The sequence below is a fragment of the Pleuronectes platessa genome, chromosome 14, assembly GCF_947347685.1.
Source record: "Pleuronectes platessa chromosome 14, fPlePla1.1, whole genome shotgun sequence".
In the NCBI taxonomy this organism is placed as follows: Eukaryota; Metazoa; Chordata; class Actinopteri; order Pleuronectiformes; family Pleuronectidae; genus Pleuronectes; species Pleuronectes platessa.
The window spans coordinates 23,458,550-23,478,448 of record NC_070639.1 but is presented as its reverse complement, the minus strand read 5'-3'; the positions used below and the strand labels follow the sequence as shown (position 1 = coordinate 23,478,448).

Genomic DNA, 19,899 nt, shown 5'->3' with positions numbered 1-19,899 from the left:
CTGCAGCCATTTCAAATCCGGGGATTCAGTCGAGAGGATAACGCACAGCTCACACAGAGAGAGAGCCGGTCACCGGTTTATTCAAAGTTCTGTGAAGCTGAACTCGGTACAAAGAACCTGAACCGTGATCATCAACATCACTCTTGTTTAAAAGGCTGCAGCTGAACTGTTAACATGCCTGTTACATCACTTCCTGTCTAACCTCCGCTCCCTCCTCCTCCTGCACAAAGAGGAACTGGCATACGTCCCTTCACCTTTGACCCCTGGCAGGGAAGCAGAGGGGAAACATGGGTAATGTAGTCCACAGGGAAACAGGACAATGACAGGGTAGGATGGAGTGTTTGTGTCTATGTGTGTGTGTGTGTGTGTGTGTGTGTGCGTGTGTGTGTTCACACCTCTCCTTGCGTTCCTCTCCTCCAGGCGTCAGAGAAGATGGAGCTGACGGCGCTCTGGGAGCGGGTGTGGCCTGTTGACGTCATCTCTGAAACGCCGCTGTCTGATTGGCTGGAGTGGTTGGACTGAGACTCTTGAGGTTCGGACAAACAGGAGTTGCGGTTTGTTAACGATGCTTATTCCATTTATTAATAACTGATATTAAATGGATAGTGTTGATATTTTAAACATGAATGGTCCAGTTTAGCTGTATCTGTGTGACCTTTGACCTTTAAGCCTTTAAACGACTGAGAGCTGCAGGAAATCAGCTCCTGTTCATTCGCTCTGACAGTTTTTTAAATTTTCTTTATTAAAACATAAGTAAAAGTCCAAGGTGACGTCTCAAAAAGCTTCATGTAAACCCCAAGATATTAAATTTACTATGTTTCTGTAAAGTTTCCATCAAATGTTTGTCTCTCCTCCTGTTTCCTCTGATGATTGCAGCTGTGAAAGAGGTGAACAGACCTGGAAGGCTGGAGGAGCTGGATCCTGACTTGATGGAGGAGGAGGAGAGGGAGGACCAGTCGTACGCCGCCTCCGTTCTCCTCATCGCCTCCTGGAAGTTGATGTACAGCTGCTTCCCATACTGAGGAACACACAGAGACACGGAGGAGAACATGAGAACAGGAGCAAACACATTTTAATGATGGTGATTCAAGGAGTGTGAGTATTTTCTAGGTCCATTTATTTTGTCCTCACTTACACCAGCGTCCCTAAACAGCTGCAGGTCAAACTGAGCTAATCTGAGGTTTTAACTTAAACAGACTGAAAACACTTGATAACCTACAAACAACCCATCATCTCCTCCCAGTAGAAGACCCAGCTGCACTGGTTCTCCCTCCACTGAGAAGTAATAACGATGTTGTGTCCTCCTCAAATAGGAAAACTGATCCTCCCATAAAAAAACATAATTTTTACCTTTGCGATACGAATACTGTTGATCCACTGCTGGAGGGTTCTGACATCATCACAGCAGAGGTACTTGATGTACTGAGACTTCTTCTGGATCTGAGGGTGCTACACACAGACACACACACACACACACACCCAATGTTTTACTTCACAGGATACGACTATCACTACAGAAAGTACTTTGAGTTCTACGATTAAACTCCATTTATGCACGAACACTGTCGTATTAATGAATTAAACAAAAGTACTGCTCTCTTATTCTTGTAGCTGTATTTACTGTGAAATTGTTGTAAATATTTGTGTGTTTTCAACTCTGTCAGTTCGTTTGTGTCTCTGCAGGGTTACGACAAAACTACTTAACGAATTTCCACAAAACCTTTTCTGGAGAATGGGACTTGAACCAACAAAGAAAACATTTAATTTTCATACAGATGCGGATTTCTCTGACATTTTCTCAAGGAATAATTCATGGATGTTAATCTGCCATATTTAGGGGACTTATATTTATGATCGTGTGCCGAGCTTCTATACGACAGATGTTTTTTTTTTACTTGTACAGTAATAAGTAGAGAGACAAACCTGTAACTACCACGTGTGAAGCTCAAAATAATGTGGATTTCAACAGTTTTTTGATTTGGTGCAGAAGCTAAGAATTTGTTATAGATGTAATTACTCCATCCCACCACTAGGGTGCAGTACTAGATCAGTGGTTGCTCATATTTCCCATCACATTTGTTGGTCTGTGCCTGTGTGTGAAAGTACCTTGAGCACCATGCAGTAATCTGTAGGAGCCTTGTACTTGCTCTTGTAGTCCTGACCCAGATAAACGTTAACATGATCCAACTGGAGGAAACACACCAGGTCCCTGGACGCCTGGAAAAACACACACGCTTATTAAATATCATTTATTTCACTGGTAGAATAAATATTTGTTGAATCTTTTTGTCTGTAGCTTATCACACTGACCTTGGCTTTGCCCTTGGGGACGTAGTAGATTCCAGAGGCTCTCAGCAGGAAGTAGCGTTTCTTCCACGACTTCTTCCCGTCCTCCTTCAGCCACAACACTCCCTCCATCTCAGGGACGGACACCGAGCTGCCGCCGAAACACTCCTAACACACACACACAGACACGCACAGACACACATTATACATACAGTGAGATCTGGATTCAGGTGTTTTCAGACAAAAGACTATGACTTGAAGATAAACTAAACTGACCTCTAACAGAGCCTCTTTGTTCCTCTCAGCCATCTCACATGTCTCCTTCCGCCCCAACAAATAGTTCTACAGCGGAAAGGAAAGAAGAGGAAAGTGACAAGTTAGTGAAATGAAAACTCACTTATAGTGTTGTAATGTTAAAGTGTGTGTGTGTGTGTGTGTGTGTCTGTCACCTGAGGGTTCTTGAACAGAGTGTACTTCTCGATGCGTTCAGTGAACATCAGGCGGTTCTGACTGTCTCTGGTCCAGTTCAGCAGATTCTCCACCAGGTTCTCGTGATCCTCGAAGATTCGCTCTGAACACAGAGAACCAGACGAGTCGACAACTTTCACTTCAGTCACAGCACGAAAATCAATAAGAATCAGATCTTCAGTTTTTATTATAGTTTATTGTGTTATTGTCTCCCTGCATTTCCTCTTGCTCTCCTTTGTTTCCTCTCCTCTCCTCTCCTCTTGTTTCCTCTCATCAGGTTTCCTCTCTCCTCTTTCTCTCCTCTCCTCTCCTCTCCGTCTCTCGTCCTCCTTCCTTCTCTTCTCTCTCTTTTGAACCCAGCAGTTTTAATTCGTTTCTCTGAGGACGACCGACCGGGACGGAACCAGCTGTGACCCACATCCACTGTGAACCACTGCTTTGACCTCATTAACAAAGAGACTTGCTCTATTTGGGGACAGATGTTTTCACTCAGTATTTACTTGTGTCAACCTGATTTTCTTCTGACTGAGCTCGTTCACATCAGCATTTACACTTTCTGTCTTTCTCTACTGCTTCGGTGCAGGATATGATCTGGATCATGTTTCATGTTAAACTTGACAAACTGATCTAATCTGATTTTATGAAAAAACTCTTTAGTTTGAATGTACTAAAGTTATGGATTATAAATTAGCGAGCACAAGAGGACGAGCAGGGGCGGGACAAAAGGGGGTCACAATCTGACAGGAAGTCCGTCTGTAGCCAAAGGGCTCCCAGCAGGACGCGCTGGTGTTACTGGTGTGTTTGTATGTGCAGGGGGGGGGTCTGTCAGGAAGGTTTAACCCCTCCCCTCCTCCCCCCCCCCAGCCGGAGACACCAGTGACTCCCCCAATCAACACAGGGGCCGATTTAACCCAGACGGAGCAATTTAACTAAAGGCCCTGAGCACAGGTTTTTTTTGTTTAACCCACAAGGAGAAGATTAAAGTTCACTTCACCTCTCTCTCTCTCTCTCTCTCTCTCTCTCTCTCTCTCTCTCTCTCTCTCTCTCTCTCTCGCTCACAGTGATGCTGACTGGCTGTTCAGCAGAGGCCCTGAAGATGTAGGTTAGATCACACGCTCCGCTGCACCGCACGCACACCAACACTGTGTGTGTACGTGCACGTCAAAGACTGTTAAGTGGAGCTGGAGCTCGTGGCAGCATGTGTGTGTGTGTGTGTGTGTGTGTGTGTGTGTGCAAGGTCACGCCCCCCAGGGAGGTGTGTGTGTTTATGTGCTTTTATCTACTGTATCTGCTCTGACAGTCAAAGCTGGAAACAGTATTACAGAACACGTGTGTGAATTCACTGAATGACGTCCGTCCTCCGTCACACGTGCACTAACACACACACACACACATCTGGAAGAGGTCACACTGCAGGTGTGTGTGAGTGAGTCACTCAAACGTTTCCACTGCAGGAACCAGGATCTGGATAAGTTCAGGTGAATTCTCTTACAACCCTGTGTGTGTGTGTGTGTGTGTGTGTGTGTGTGTGTGTGTGTGTGTGTGTGTGTGTGTGTGTGTGTGTGTGTGTGTGTGTGTGTGTGTGTGTGCTCACCCATCTGCAGCTCATTGATGGTTTCCACCAGGGACCAGTCTGGGCTGAAGCCACAGTGAGATTTCTCCAGTAAACTGTCCAGAACCTGAAGAACAGGAGAATCTAGAGTCACACAACTTCTACTCTCAATGGATTAATAATACAAACACTACTATTACAACTACTACTACTACTACTACTACTACTACCACTACAGTATTAATGACCAGGGGCGTAGAAACAATGGCTTGGGGCACTGAGCTGAGAGGGGCTCCCCAAGAACAGCTGATTACTTTAATCCACAGTTTAAATTATAATTTAAAAATAAAAATCATTTTAGACGTTTGTTTGAAGACTAGAACGTCTAAATGTGTTTGTAGGATGTGTGTGATGGTGGTGGAGGTTTGCACTTTAACTATAATTCACATCTATGCACAGTTTGACATGTGTTTATAAGTGGAGGCTGATGTTGGGCCCCACAGGTCCCCTTTGCCTGAGGCCCCCACAGTCCCCTGAAACCCTCCTGCTGCTGTTACTACAACACGTGAGCTGGACACTTGCCTGTCTGACCGTCTGTCTCTCGTCCACCATCATGGTCTTCGAGCTCTCGTCTGACAAATGAACGCGAATCACCAACTACGAGGGAAAGAGAAACAGAGAAGATGAGAGTTTACGTTCAAATACTTTTAATCCTTCCACAGTTACAATAATGAAGTTCTGCGCGGGGGGGGGGGGGGGGGGGATCTCTGTAGAGAAACTCTCTTGTTAAACAGAGAGCATTAAATATTCAGAGCATCATGTTCACATTGTTCATAAGAGGATCAAGTTTCCTTCACTGGTTTGTCCAGAGAAGCTCGTGCACAGTGATGATGGGAACTGATGTGTCCCAGTAAAGATAAGTGATGCCGCTCATGCATGTTCCACTGGCATGCATGACTTTAGTATGTCATGAGTCACGACACATGTACTCCCACACAGATGGTTACACACATTAAAAATACACACAAGTCCACATTTCTATAACATAGTGTAGCAGATTACTATTATTATTATATAACTGAGGGGGGGGGGGGGGGGGGGCTTCCCATTGACCATTATGTGTATTTGATACTTTAAATTATATCTAAGACCTTTCAATCAAATCTAATCCAATTCAAAGTGCTTTACCGGTGACACCAGAACATGAACACTTACATGTTATATTAGAATTGTTTTTAATTTTGTTTTTATATCTTATTTGGCTTCTTTACTTTTATATAATAAATAATCATATTTAACTCCTGACAACCGATCGTATGAAAGTATTACTGAGAGAGCTTCATAGATTCACATCTGACCTATTTATATTTTGGTCTTTTTGAGATTTGTGCAGGATCCATTTACAGATGAATAGACTGTTCACACACACACAGACACACACACACAGACACACACACACACACACACACACACACACACACACACACACACACACACACACACACACACACACACACACACACACACACACACACACACACACAGGTGGCCGGAGGTCATGCTGGGTGTGTGTGTGGGTGTGTAGTAAATCCAGATTGTCAATCCAGTCGCTCTCTCCCTCTGTGGGATTGAGACTTAACTTGCGATTGTCATTACGCTGAGTGCACTCTGTGTGTGCGTGTGTGTGTGTGTGTGTGTGTGTGTGTGTGTGTGTGTGTGCTGACCCCAGCTGTTATTGACCAGAGCTTTTCAATGTGGAGTAACACTGGCCTGACCCAGAAGCCAGTCCTCTGGACACGTGACAGATACACACTCACATGTACCGTGCAACACACATCCTGCACACACACACACACACTCACACACACACACACTCACATGTCTCTTTAATGTCAATCTTTCTTGTGCATGTGTGTGTGTGTGTGTGTCTGACTCACCTTCTTCACCTGGGCCTCCTTGATCTTCTCCAGGGCGACTCGGATGTTGTCTGCCTTCAGCTTCGCAGCTTGCTCCTCCTGTACACACACACACACACACACACACACACACACACACAAACACACACAAGTCAGTCGATGCAAACCAACACACACTCCTGTCTGCAGTAAACCCACTCGTCCTCTCACCTGATTCCTCCAACAGGAATTCATGTTTGTGATCAGTGGATTTTTTCCCAAAACGCTTCTGTGTCTGTTTCGCATCAAGTAAAATCGACAGAGTCAGAAACCATCCCAGTGTTTTAACGAGTGTTTCAAGTATTCCCAGTTTCTTCTGCTCAGTCCTGGAACGTTCCTCCTGCTCAATGAGGGTGCAAGACGAAGACGAAGACGAAGACGAAGACGAAGACGAAGACCAGCTTGACGTGAAGCACGAGTCAAGACAGAGGGTCGATGCCCGAAGATCCCAAAGTGAGAGGAACCATCACACGTGTGAGCCTGGTAGCAAGAGACCTTCCTCTTCTCCTCCTCATCCTCCTCTTCATCAGCACCATCGTCGCCCCCCCCCCGGTGGAGAATGAGACGGGATTAACGACCAGACGCTACATGTTGGATACTTGTCTCTCAGGAGGAGGATTATCCAAATTTCCCCCACAAACACACACACAAACACACACACAGACACACACACACAGACACACACACACACTGGAGCGACTCTCTGCCACTGCAGCCCACGAACCACAAAATAAAAGAATGGAGGAAGAAACACGAGCACGGATAAATAAAAGAAGAAGTGGAGTTGAGTCGGTGACTAATCTGCTCCTCCACTGAACCGACAGGAGACAGATTGACTCTGATTAAAAAAAAACTCAATCTCCCCTCTGACGAGCAGACGAGCTGATTGGCCGGCCGGTCGCCCCTCTCTCACCTTCGGGCTCGTTCACAGAGAATCTGAGCGTCCTGTCACATCCACCCCGGCCGAGCGAGAGAGGAGGGAGAGAGAGAGAGAGAGAGAGAGGAGGAGGAGAGAGGGATGGATCGACGGGGGGGGATGGGCGGTGATGCTGCTGCCGCCGTGCCAACTTCCATACAGAGGAGCTGATCTCTTTATCTCAGGCTCTCACGCCCCCCCCCTCTCAGACGCTCCCTCCCTCTCTCTCTCCCTCGCTCTCGTCTTTCCACTTCTTCTATCAGATTTTATTTGTCTTGTCTCACTCCTCTCGTTTGTCGTTTAGTGTGTCTGAGTGTGCCCCAGTGACAACACAGACACACACACTCACACACACACACACACACACACACACACACACACACACACACACAGAAGAGGATCCAAAACTGCGAACGAGCGAAAGGGCAGAGGGAAATGAAGACGATGAGGAGGATGATGGAGAGGAGATTATCAGCCAATCTCCTTATCTGCACCCCCCAAACACCCCCCACTAATACACACACACACACGCACACACACTCACACACACACACACACACACTACAGACCTAAATTGTCAAAACAGCCGCAGCAGTTTAAGCTTAAGCTCATAAACAGCTCCATAAGGACGAGCCTATGTTTCTGTTAATGTCTTCTACAGAAGATTAAATCGAATGTGGACAATCACCAGTTCAGCTTCAGCAGCTCTGAGCCGTCAAAGATAACTAAGAGATAGATGAAGATTATATTAAAGAGTTAAACATGTGATAAGATATACTGTCTGTGCTCGGCATTTAATATTATTAAAACTAGAAAATCAAAAGAAAACATTAAACACAATAAATTAAATGAGCGGCTGCTTTAAGACGAGAGGAAAAGAATAAATAATAAATTAAATCAGACTCGGGTTACAAGGCATGAAAATAAAAATTGTGGATATACAGTAAATGTAGCATCATCAATTCACATTATCGGCTGTAAAGTTGTTTTCTCAGACTCTAGAATTACATAACACCTATTTTATATAACTACAAATAAAGTGGAGATGAGACAAAAAACGGAGGATTAAATTTGACAAAACAAATTATATAACAGAGCATCTGTTTGTGGCTTTTAACATCTGAACATAAGACATAAAAGAATAAGGTTTAATAGCTGCTCAAATTCTTTAGTCTAGACAAATGTTGGGGTTTGAACCAGCGACTGATGTTGTGTGTTTATTAAGAATTTAATGCTAACTGAGCGTATTAGTTTGTATTCACAATTCATTTAACAGAATATTACACGCCTTTAGCAAGAAACTAACATGTGTCAGTTATCATCATCATCATCATCATCATCATCATCATCATCATCATCATCATCACAGTCGTCAGAATCATCACTGTCGACCTCAGCTCTGCCTTCAGCTCATTCTATATTTCTACACTTTATTATTTGTATTATCTATTCTTTCTTCTATTTTTCAGTTTTTCCACTTTCGTTTTTTTAACCAACATCTTCCTATAAAATGTTTTCTTTCATGTGATGAATCATTATTGTACGATAGTGAATCCTTAAATCTGTAAAAAGTTTCTTAACCTTCTGTTTATTATTTGTTTGTGTGACTCAAAATCAATTGTGTAGTTAGTGAATAACTCTCCAGTTATGGTTCTGTAAATAATGTGATTTTAGAGGGATTATTAATTAACGATCTTTAATTCTATTAAAAATGAATGAATTAAAATTAAAAGCATCTTAATATTATAATATAATCCATTAATTCATCCATTAATTACCCTTAAATCTGTCTATGACACCATTTAACGGTTTGTCACAGCATCTCAGTTTTCTATTCGATAGAGCCACCTCCAGTCCACAGGGGTTTTCTCCTCCTCCTCCTCCTCCTCCTCCTCCTCCTCCTCCTCCTCCTCCTCCTCCTCATCATGGTTCCCGGCTCGCACTGTAAACATTTTCCCTCCACATCATAGATTTTCATGTTGACCTACATTACAGAGGCTCTAAAATTAGCTCCTCTGCTGCTTTGGAAGTCATAAGGAAAATGTCCATCCTGAGCTGCCGTAGGCTCATGAGCACAGCGACTTATATGGAGGCAGCAGAAGTGGGCCAGCTGTGTGAGTGTGTGTGTGTGTGTGTGTGTGTTTGTGTGGGGGGGGGGGTATGTGTGACTGTGTGTGGGTGGGTTGCAGTTATTGCTGAGGCAGTTGTAATACTGACACAAAAAGACTATCCTATATGCAGAACGACACAAACACACACACACACTATTTAATGCAAGCAGCTTCACATCCGATACACACAACAGCTTTTAATGCCTTATATTACACAAACACACACACACACACACACACACACACACACACACACACACACACACACACTGGAAGCTGCTCTGAGTGAGGATAATTGCACCCCCAGCCTAATCACTGCTCCAGGAATTAGACTGGCCCCCCTGGCTCATAATCTGCCTGGAATCTCAGGGCCCTTTGCAGCTGCACCCCCCCCCCCCCCCCCCCCTTTAATCTGGACCCTCAAATGAAAACAGAATCACGTTCTCAGAGCGATTCAAGCCAGGAATCCGTGGAGCCGGACTCAGCGCGGGAGGGAAACCCTGAAAGTCGAATGTCATCTCGGCTCGGTTGAAAGCCGCGGCAGTAAAAGCAGGATTTGAAGCCACCGGCAGCTGCTCTGAGATAAAAGGATCCTAAAAGTAAAACATTAATCTGACGACGTTCACTTAATTCTGATCCACTGGGCTCAGGCGGACGTGCAGAGCCGAGGTCGTGTGGAGAAATCCAGCACTCTCCAGTAAGAGGGTGAAATCTGATGGTTCAGGGTCGTCTGCTGGATCCTAAACTCAACTCAGCCCAGATGAGAATGAGCGAGGACTCAGAAGCAGACGAGAGAAAGACCTGGTCCCGACAGGAGAGACAGCAGCTGTGAGAGTGTGTGTTGGTGTTGCACGTGCACGTGCACAAGCATGATGCTCCGGGGGAATCTCCCCCTCGCTGCACCACAGGAGATTATCCCTGCAGATCCGGAACATTCCTCTGACGTCCAATAAAACAGCCTCATCTGCTTTATCATCCAATCAAATCATGACATCCCAGATCCAATCAGAAGAAATCCTCATACTTACTTTCTATCTAATTCCCACACACACACACACACACACACACACATAGAGATAAATCAAACTTTGTCCTCAGCCATTAAGACGTCTGCAGCTTTAGCTTAAGAGCAGCACGGACTCAAACATTACAGTGATTTCAATAAAACCTCCGTGAACGTATCTCAAGTGATTCCTGTTCAAACAGAAACGTGTCACCAGCTTCCTGATCTGGGTTCAAACAACACAACTCGTTCCATTGTGTGCATTGATCACACAGATCATCTACAAAGCTCCATTACTGCACAAGGCTCCAGACACTCATCAGCAAACTGGACAACGTGACGCCGCTGCACGTCCTCCTCCGAGGTCACAGCTGCTCAGGGAAACCAGTTCTGACTCTGACGTCCAGGAGGTTTCTCCCAGTCTCTAGATGCACGTCAGAATAAAAGTAGAATACAAAAGGCAAAAACACATCAGTGTCATTTCAATCTAATAATCAAAAACTAGAATCAAAGCACTGTGGGTGAACGTCACCAGATTCATATGAGGTCACCGCGACCTTTGACCTTTGAAATGTAATCTTTTCACATTGAGGCTAAGTGACAACAGATCAAATAGAAGAAATTCCCTAAAGGGAGACTTGACCAGTGTGACCTTGACCTTCGACCTTTGGCCAGCCAAAGAGTTTATCCCGAGGTATTAAGTTCACGAGAGCGTCCGGTCGCTGGCTGTCGCCGGCATGGAGAAATAAAAAGTTGCCGACTTGATTCCCAGTTTCAAAAACGTTTCCCCAATATTCTTCTTTTTTCTCTTATCCAGAGTTAATCAGGAGCGATGGAGTGAATGATAAACAAACGCTGACATGTTTCATTTCTGACTTTCACTTACCTGCACCTGGAGTTTCTGTGAGTTCCATCCCAGAATGTTTTATCCAAACTTTCATTCCAAATAAACTAGAAGCGGCTTCACAGAGCGATCACACAGGGAGAGAGTCAGCTGCTTCACTTGTCTAGAAACACTCTGGAATCTGATCTCTCCATTTAATTAGAAAGTAATGACGAGGTTGAACTTTAGGTGAATACACAAACTCCCGTGTGATGGCCTTCATTGAGAAGCTCTGACACTTAACAGCATTAAAACCTGTCGCACATCAAACACACACAGTTCACACACGTGCAGTCAGTTTAACTGTCACTCATGCTCTCATGCATCACAGAGAAAAATCACAATCTGAAAACAAACCAAACTCTGACGTCACCGTAAAACAACGTCAACAGGAACCGGAGACATGAGCAGTGACTCCAAAGCTTTACAGAAGAAAGGCTCCAACACTGTGGGGGGGAACTGATCACACTGTTTGATAATCTGGATTAGATTTGGTTTTACATCTTTAACATCTATTTACATCAGTGCTCCACTAGGAACGAGTCAGATTCTCTGCTCTTTTCAAATGGTTCTACTGGTTTCTGATCAGAGTAATGATCTGTTTCTGTGTGAACTTTGATTTCAGGACATGTTCAGTCATTACAGATTAAACATGTATCGGATGTTTCCGGTGAATCTCCGCCTGCAGGCAGACGTTTGATTTCCGAGCAAACACTGATTGATTATTTTAATCAGGCTGCAGTTCCACCGAATCATGAATCATGAAGCTGAACGTTACGAGATGATCGGATTTAAGATTTTCACATGTTTAGAATTGAAATCTGTGGAGTTATAGCCTCTGTAAAGCTTCGGGATTTCACACCATTTATCATAATCAGGCCAACAACACAAACTCAGCTTCCTCTGACACCACAGAGGAAGAGAGGGCGACACAGACTGAGGAGGAAGGTGGAAAGAAGAGGAGGGAGCATGCACGGTGGCCGTGACTGACACTACATCACCCACAGTGAAACAACATGCGTGCACAGAGGGCGAGGGAGGGAGGGAAGGAGGGGCAGGAGGCCAACATGCAGGAGGCGGGGGGGAGGCGTGTGGTAGTGAAGCGGGAGTCACCTTGGTCAGCAGGTGTGTAGGTTTTCCTGCTATGTTTCTCAGAATCAGAGAAGTTTCCCTGTCCAGATAGGAGTGCTTTAAAGAGACAGAGAAAGAGAGAGAGAGAGTCCCAGTGAATGGATCTGCTGATTGGTTGATTGGTTGATTGATTGATTGATTGATTGATTTATTGATTGGATGTGGCAGATTAGCAGAAAGCTGTGCGGTGAAGCAGAGATCAGCAGCAGAAAGTGAACTGAAACCTGTAAAGAGCCAAACAGGTAAACAACAGATCACAGTGACGCTGAGGAAACAACAAGTTAACACACATCGACCAACACTTTGATGTTTATCACCTTCACCAAGAGGCTTGTTTGTTAGTTTGTTTGTTTGTTTATTTGTTTGTTTATCAGCTGAATGATGCAAAAACTTCTCAACACGTTTCCAACTCCTCCAAGAAGTCACTCACTAAATGTTGGTTGTGTGTCTGTGCTGTAAATAGAGATGGACGACGTGAAGCCAGATTTCAAACTGCACTGGGAGCTCTGGCTCAGCGTCTGTAACGATGTGATGGTAATAAAGATAAAACCAGTGGGGAGACATGTTCCCTGTGAAGTCTCATTACTAGAGCCAGACAGAGTTATTGGTTTGTCAATAAAGAATCGGATGATGTGACTTTTTTACAGACACAACTGTGCACATGTTTGTGTTTGCAGAGTAAACATGCATTTATGTAAATTTTCTTAGCTAATAAATAGGTATGAGGAATTATTTATTTATTTAGCTAATTTCATTTTTCTTCAGATTACAAACTGTAGAGACCTGGAGCCTGTGAACGTTTATTTCTAATAAAGGTAAAGTAACCGAAGCAGAAGCTTCACCGGCGAGCGACTGAAGAGCGAGACAGGATTTTAACTCCGGGCCATCGGGGCACCAGACACGTCTTCATTAATTATTCATCTGCTCAATTATTAACCACATGACTCATATTTACTGACAATGTGAACTGACAAACAGACGCTGGTCAGATCTGCGGCTCAGAGGTTTATAAACAATAATCCACAAACGTGCACGTGCAGCAGTGAGTCACCAGTTCATCCTCAGCAGCTTCCTGCTCAGCTCACACACGTCCGGTGGGGGGGGGGGCTTAGACTTTTCACACATGGAACTGATCGGTTTGATTTTCAACATCTTTCAAAGTATTTTTGTTTAGGAATAACACAAAAATCGACTTCCTCAAATGTCATATTTCAATAATAGTTTGGTTAATTTAACAGTTTCTCACAGATATACTGTAAATATCTATTAAGTGTTGTACAAGTGTGTGTGTGTGTGTGTGTGTGTGTGTGTGTGCTTCAATCACTAGAAACCATTTTATAGAAAGCATTAGTTCTTTCATGATAACCAGAGATTAAAAATAATATTTAGGTCAAACGAACACACACACACACACACACACACACACACACACACACACACACACACACACACACACACACACACTTACACACAAACACACACACACACACACACACACACACACACACACACACACACATACTTGGATGTTGTCGGTCAGATCTTGGCCAAAGGGAAAAGCTGACAGCAATCATGTGTGTGCGGGTGTGTGTGTGTGTGTGTGTATGTGTGTGCATGTGTGTGTGTGTGTGTGTTTGTGTGTGTGCTGATCCCCTTAGGTCCCTGTAATCGAGTGGATGGCTGCTACATGCTGCCTCACATGGGAAACTCTACTTTTATTATAATCACTATTATTATTAATGATAATAACTCTGCTCTCCTGGCTCCGCCTCCTTCAGCCTGTAAACTGTTCTTCCTTCAGGTCGACTGAGTCTCTGAACATTTCAAAGTCTCAACACGCCGTTATTTTTACCGCCCTGAATCGGAGGAAGACTCAAAGTGCAGCAGTCCCAGTTTCTAATGAGCCGGACTCGTGGGAGCAGCTCAGGGAGAAAACACATCTCCTCCTCTCATCCCTCGCTTCTGTCTGACTCCTCTCTCTTTTGCTCTATGTGCTTCTCTCCGTCCTCGCCCTTTAGTTTCCATCATCCTCTGCGCCTAATGCCTTTATCGTCCAGAGTGGTTTGCTGACTCACTTTGGCCTCTCCTCTCATTATTCTAATATCTCTCACTTCTTCTCTCCTCCTCTCTTTCTCTCCATCGCTGGTCTCTCAGATGAACTGGAGCAGTTTCCCCAAGCAATGAACAGGGTTTGTGTTTGGAGTGACAAGAAATTACCGACCTATGGTTTGTTATCAGTTAATCCACGAGTCTAAGTGAACATCTGTACGAAATTTTGCAGGATTCTCTGGAGGCGTTTTTCCGAAAACATGTTAAAACGAAGAAAAAGGTGTTTATGATGTCATAGTTTCCTTGACCTTTGACCTTAGGCCACCAGACTCTAATCTGTTCACCCGTGAGTCTAACTGAAAATATTCACCAAACTTGAAGTCATTCCTTTAAGATGATCTTTAGATATCACATTTAAGAAAAACATAAAGATATTTTGTGAGGCCACAATGACCCTGACCTTTGACCTTTGGCTTTCAAAATTATATAAATTAATCCTTGAGTCCAAGTGAATGTTTGCATCAAATATGAAACAATTCCCTCAAAGCTTTCCGGAGATATCGTGTTCACAAGGCAAAATATGTGCTTTGTGACCTCGTAGAGACCTTGACCTTTAACCTTTGTCCACCAACATTTGATCAGTTCATCTTTAAGTCCGAGCGACCATTTCTACCAAATTTAAAGAAAGTCCCTCGAGGCGTTCTTGAGATATCGTGTTCAGAACCTGGGTGTCGCTGGTGCTGAGGCATAACAAGGTTTAAACTCCGTCAGCAGCCACCATGGTCAGAAACTAAACAGCTGTTGTAGTATAAGTGCTCAAATACCCTAACCCTTACCCTATATAACATAAAATGTACGACAAGATCGGACCTTTCAAATCGCTTTAGCTCTTTTCGCACTTTGCAAACTCAGCTGTGAATCATCTAGATCTGATGATGAAAGAAGTGAAGACGCAGCTCGAAGCAGCAGAAAGAACCGTAAACACAAACCACTGCTGCAGAGAAACATGAAGAATCCGTAATTAAAGGAGCAGGGGGTGGAGCCTGACTGCACCTACACCTGCGCCCTGCACCCATTGGACGTTACTAGCTGTCAATCACACTGAGGTATCCACCCCCCAATACATCTACTGCACGTGGTCCTTCACCTTCTTCCCCTGTGAGTCTTCCTCTCTAAAGAATCTATGCATGCTTGTAATTTCCCCTGTTTTCCAAATGTAATTATCGTTATAATCTCCTCATAATCTACTGGAAACAATCGCTGACTCAGCGTCAGTGGACAGGTGCTAAAAGCCTGTAAATGAAATTAGCATCGATGTGTGTTGTGATGACGGCAGCACTCAGGTCAGCGTTAGCAGACACACGTCGTTAGTTCTTCCTGCTGCTGTCGGTGAATTAGGTTTTTAAAGTGTTTAACTTCAGCTCGTTGATTCACTGAGTGTTCACAGGAAGTGGCCTCGTACCTCTGTGACCTGATGACCCGGGCCGGCCACTTCGCCCTGACCCGGCGGCTGCTGACCGTCCGATTCGCTGGAGCGCAGGACGCTGTCCAGAGAGTCCATGGAGGAGGCGGAGTTCACAGAGACGCCGGAGGCCGAGGTGACGGAGGAGCGGGAGGAGTGGACGATCGAACGCGCCTGGAGAGAGAGAGAGGTCAACACAGAAAAGGTTTGATTCTTCAAAACGAAAAGTCCAAATCCAAGAAGTTCCACAGATCCAGGGTCAGTAGATAAAACGTGATGATTAATCCACAATGAAGTTACGATGACTTTACCTCGTGTTCACTGACGGTGCCGACGGATCCCGTGCGTCGGTGCTGCCGCTGAGTCGAGCCGGGCCGCCGCATCGTGGCCGCCGTGCAGGTGGAGGCGGAGCTAAGAGAGTGGGACGAGGTTTGACGGGCGGCTTCGTCCATGCTGATGGACGCCTGAGGAAGAACCCAAACATCACAATTTAATCAATGTGGAATATCTTCTTAGCCTTCTTTGATAATTTACAAAAATCTTTATCGTGTATTTATATTTGATCAAATAAATAATTTACCGCGCTCTCACGCACCTTCTCCAGCTGAGCCGTGATGTCGTCCAGACTGAAGTTGGAGGCCAGTGCCGGTCTCCCATGCTGCCCAGTGGGAGCTCTGATGGTTCCAGCAGGGGACGCCCTGGTGCTGCTGCTGCTGCTGCTCGCGCCGCTGCTGCCGCCGCCGCCGCTAACGCTGTTACTACTGCTACCGCCACCCCCGCTGCTGCTCCCTGCTGGCTGCTGCCTGCCACTGCGCCCCGCTGGAGGCTTCTGTCGGACCTGGAGAATATAAATCACAGCTTTAGAAATGTAAAATGTGATTTAAACAAACATAGAAACAAGGAGGTTTTAGAAACAAGGTGGTTCTGTGTGTACCTTGGTGTCGGTCAGGCCCAGGCGAGCCATGCTGCCGGCGCTGTTAGGTTTTTTGTCGACGGTGCTGAGTTCCTGTTCGATGGAGCAGAGATCCGCCATGAGGGCGTCCAGGTCCACGTTCTCGCCCTGATTCAACGCCTCTGAAGACGGAGACACATCAGGACATGAGACAAGCTGGTCAAAAGGGAGTGAGGTCAAAGTGTGTGTTTATAAATGTGTGTCTTTGAGTGTGTGTGTGTGTGTCTCACCATTGATGTTGTAGATGGAGAACCTGTAGGAGAAGTTGGCCATGTTGGTTTCCTGTCGGAGTGGAGCCTTCTGCTGGGGAGGCCGCTCCGGGCGGCCGTCGTCCAGACTCTGGATTCGACAAAGAGAAAATGAGAAACATGAAAACTGCAGCTCTACATTTATTATGACATCACTATAAAGATTTTTTGATGTGTGTTAGTGTGTGTGTGTACACTCTTACCTGTGTGAGTTTGTCCAGCTCTCCTAACCAGGCTCCAAACATCTTGTCCAGGTCCTGGTCCTCCTTATCGCTGTCCTCCTCTTCCTCCTCCTCTTCCTCCCTCACCTCCAGCTCCTCGTCTGACAACTGCTCCATCTGGAGGAGAAAGAAAAGAGAAGAAAAGAAAAGAAAAGGAGGAAGAGAAACTGGTTAATTCTTCTTCAGCTGGATGAAAAGGACGTGATCTCTCAACGTCATCTAGTGGCCAACTGTGTGCACTACACGTTCTATTACATTTCTGTCTCTCCCTGAAGTGAACAGCAGAGGGCGCTCCAGCTCCTGTGGTTCACCATGAAAGCAAGATAAGGGTCAAAGGTCACAGTTCAACGCTGGGAATTTATTCTGGAAAACGTTTGAGCAACGGAAATCCACTTATGAAAAAAGCCAGTTAAACTATTTATGAAGACAAATTTCAAAGCTGTCATAAAAATTCAAAGATGTCAATAAAAGCTTGTTTGTGACAGAGCACAGCTGGAGAGGGTCGAAAAGAGACGGAATCAGAAAAAGGAACATTTACACAGACGGAGTCCAGCTGTATTTAATAAAGTAAACAGGAAACGGATTGAAGAGTTGTCTTGACCTCCTGTTACCACATGCTGCCCCCCCCCCCCCCCCCCCCCCTCGCCGGGCTTCAGACATTATAAATACTTTTAAAAGACGCTTTTCAGAAAAGACAGGGACGAAAAGAAGAGCAAAGAAAAGACAAGAGAGAGAATATCAGTCCCTCAAGTCCTAAAAGTTTTCCAGAGTAAAATAATATATATACCGTTATAATATGTTATGAGCTATATTCTTAATTTACCAGTTGATGGCTCCAAATAGTTTAGAATCCAAAATTCCTTCGTGTGATTCTTTTGTTATTGTTTCTATTCTTTTTATTTGTCTGCTTTTATTTAATTTCTTCTGTAATTTCTCTTAATTCTTATTTGTCTTATATTACTTAGGTTTATTTTGTATGCATTTCTGCAAACTGTCTTTTCTTTGTCTGCTTTGTGCTGTTAAAGTTATAATTATAATAACTACAAAAAACATAAATGGCAAGAAGTTTACAGAGCACCTTTACAACCATTTTGTGAGTGTGTGAGAACGAGTAAACACATATCTGACGGGGGGGTGGTTCCTTGTGATTAATGACACAGACACACACACACACACACACACACACACACACACACACACTCTCTCACACAGTGTCATGAAAATATACGGATGTTTACACTGGAATACAGTTCAGAGACAAAGATGCGCAGCAGCTGTTGAATTCTTCTGCGTTGAAAACCAGAAGCAAATGATTTATCTGAAATTAATACTCTGCTTTTAGTCTATAATACTAGAATATAAATTATATAAGTCACATGAGACAAAGTCCAGGTATCAGAATCGGTACTGGGAAGGTATGAAAAGCTAAAGGAACATTTCTCATCTTCATCATCTATTACGCAGGTTTTTAATATCTGGTTTTTCACATATTTAACATTTTTTAACATATCTCAGTCTATGATGGTGTCCACACGCCTTTATGGAGATAATCTTTGTGTAGAAAAAGACTGAGATTACAAATTCAAACATTCAAATTCCGCCCTACTCCTCCACATCTCCACCCGGCCGACCCCAAAGTATCACCCAGGGCTCAGTGTGCTATTCCTGGGTAGCAGTTTTGTTGTCGCCCCCCCCTGTCCCTCAATGGGAAGAGACAGTCCACCAACACACACACACAAACACACACACACACAAGATTAGAGAGCAGAATGTCACACACCCACACACAAACACACCACACACACACAGACACACACATACATACACACACACGCTGAGGAGCTACAATTAGATCCCTGTGGTTAAGAAGGTCTATCATTTAGACTGGAGGCTAGGGCACGTGTGTGTGTGTGTTGTGTGTGTGTGTGTGTGTGTGTGTGTGTGTGTGTGTGTGTGTGTGTGTGTGTGTGTGTGGTTTGGAGCCTGCTGAGGGACTAGAGGACCGTTGTGAAAACTCTCACAGCTGCGCTCTCCAACAACAATCTGCTGCTTCCACACAGCGAAGGTTCGACGGAGGCAAACAAATGAACCTTTTTTCCTCTCGGGCGCAAACGACCGAGGACAAAATTCACTTCACGTTGAGTCTGAGCTTCAGAAATAAATAAAAACACACACACGGGTGATTCAACCTTTTAAAATCGCCCTCTAACCACCGAGGGATGAAACTAAATTCTGAATCCTCTGCTCAAGGTCAAGGCCTCGTCTCGGGGTCATTTAAGAGTAAAATCTTTTAGCTAAACAAATTTATAATTGCTCAGATAAGTACGTGTGATGATCACCTCAGTTCCCATTTTGGTGAATAATTTAGATTTTCGCTACCTGGAATTTTGCAGTTTACTGTCATATCATAAACATTTCAGATTATTGCTTTGAATAAGGACAAGTTCCATCACTAAAGAGTCAGTCCCTGGTTTTTTTCATCAAGATCCATAAATTATTCTTTGGGAAATTGGTGAAAATGTTGAAAAACGTATTATCTAAAAATAAAAATCCCTGTATCCCCCCATGAGCCAGATCCAAACCAAATATTAATGGATTCTTCCGTGACCCACATCTTTCCAGTTCTATGGAAATCAGCTTTTTTTGTTTTTGTGTAATCCTG

General features: G+C 44.4%; 1 protein-coding gene across 1 annotated transcript in view; it reads right to left on the bottom strand.

The window, feature by feature from the left end:
- raph1a (Ras association (RalGDS/AF-6) and pleckstrin homology domains 1a) overlaps positions 1 to 19,899 on the bottom strand; it is a 45,054-nt gene that overhangs the window by 4,272 nt on the left and 20,883 nt on the right. Inside the window, exons 3-19 of the mRNA XM_053440187.1 lie at positions 17,220 to 17,354; positions 16,999 to 17,107; positions 16,751 to 16,890; positions 16,412 to 16,654; positions 16,128 to 16,280; positions 15,817 to 15,990; positions 12,288 to 12,362; positions 6,244 to 6,321; positions 4,889 to 4,963; positions 4,349 to 4,433; positions 2,736 to 2,857; positions 2,563 to 2,628; positions 2,311 to 2,454; positions 2,107 to 2,217; positions 1,351 to 1,449; positions 898 to 1,018; positions 396 to 526 (exon numbers count right to left, since the gene is read on the bottom strand). Of these exons, the coding sequence (XP_053296162.1) occupies positions 396 to 526; positions 898 to 1,018; positions 1,351 to 1,449; positions 2,107 to 2,217; positions 2,311 to 2,454; positions 2,563 to 2,628; positions 2,736 to 2,857; positions 4,349 to 4,433; positions 4,889 to 4,963; positions 6,244 to 6,321; positions 12,288 to 12,362; positions 15,817 to 15,990; positions 16,128 to 16,280; positions 16,412 to 16,654; positions 16,751 to 16,890; positions 16,999 to 17,107; positions 17,220 to 17,354 (2,061 nt within the window). The remainder of the gene's footprint in view (positions 1 to 395; positions 527 to 897; positions 1,019 to 1,350; positions 1,450 to 2,106; positions 2,218 to 2,310; positions 2,455 to 2,562; positions 2,629 to 2,735; positions 2,858 to 4,348; positions 4,434 to 4,888; positions 4,964 to 6,243; positions 6,322 to 12,287; positions 12,363 to 15,816; positions 15,991 to 16,127; positions 16,281 to 16,411; positions 16,655 to 16,750; positions 16,891 to 16,998; positions 17,108 to 17,219; positions 17,355 to 19,899) is intronic.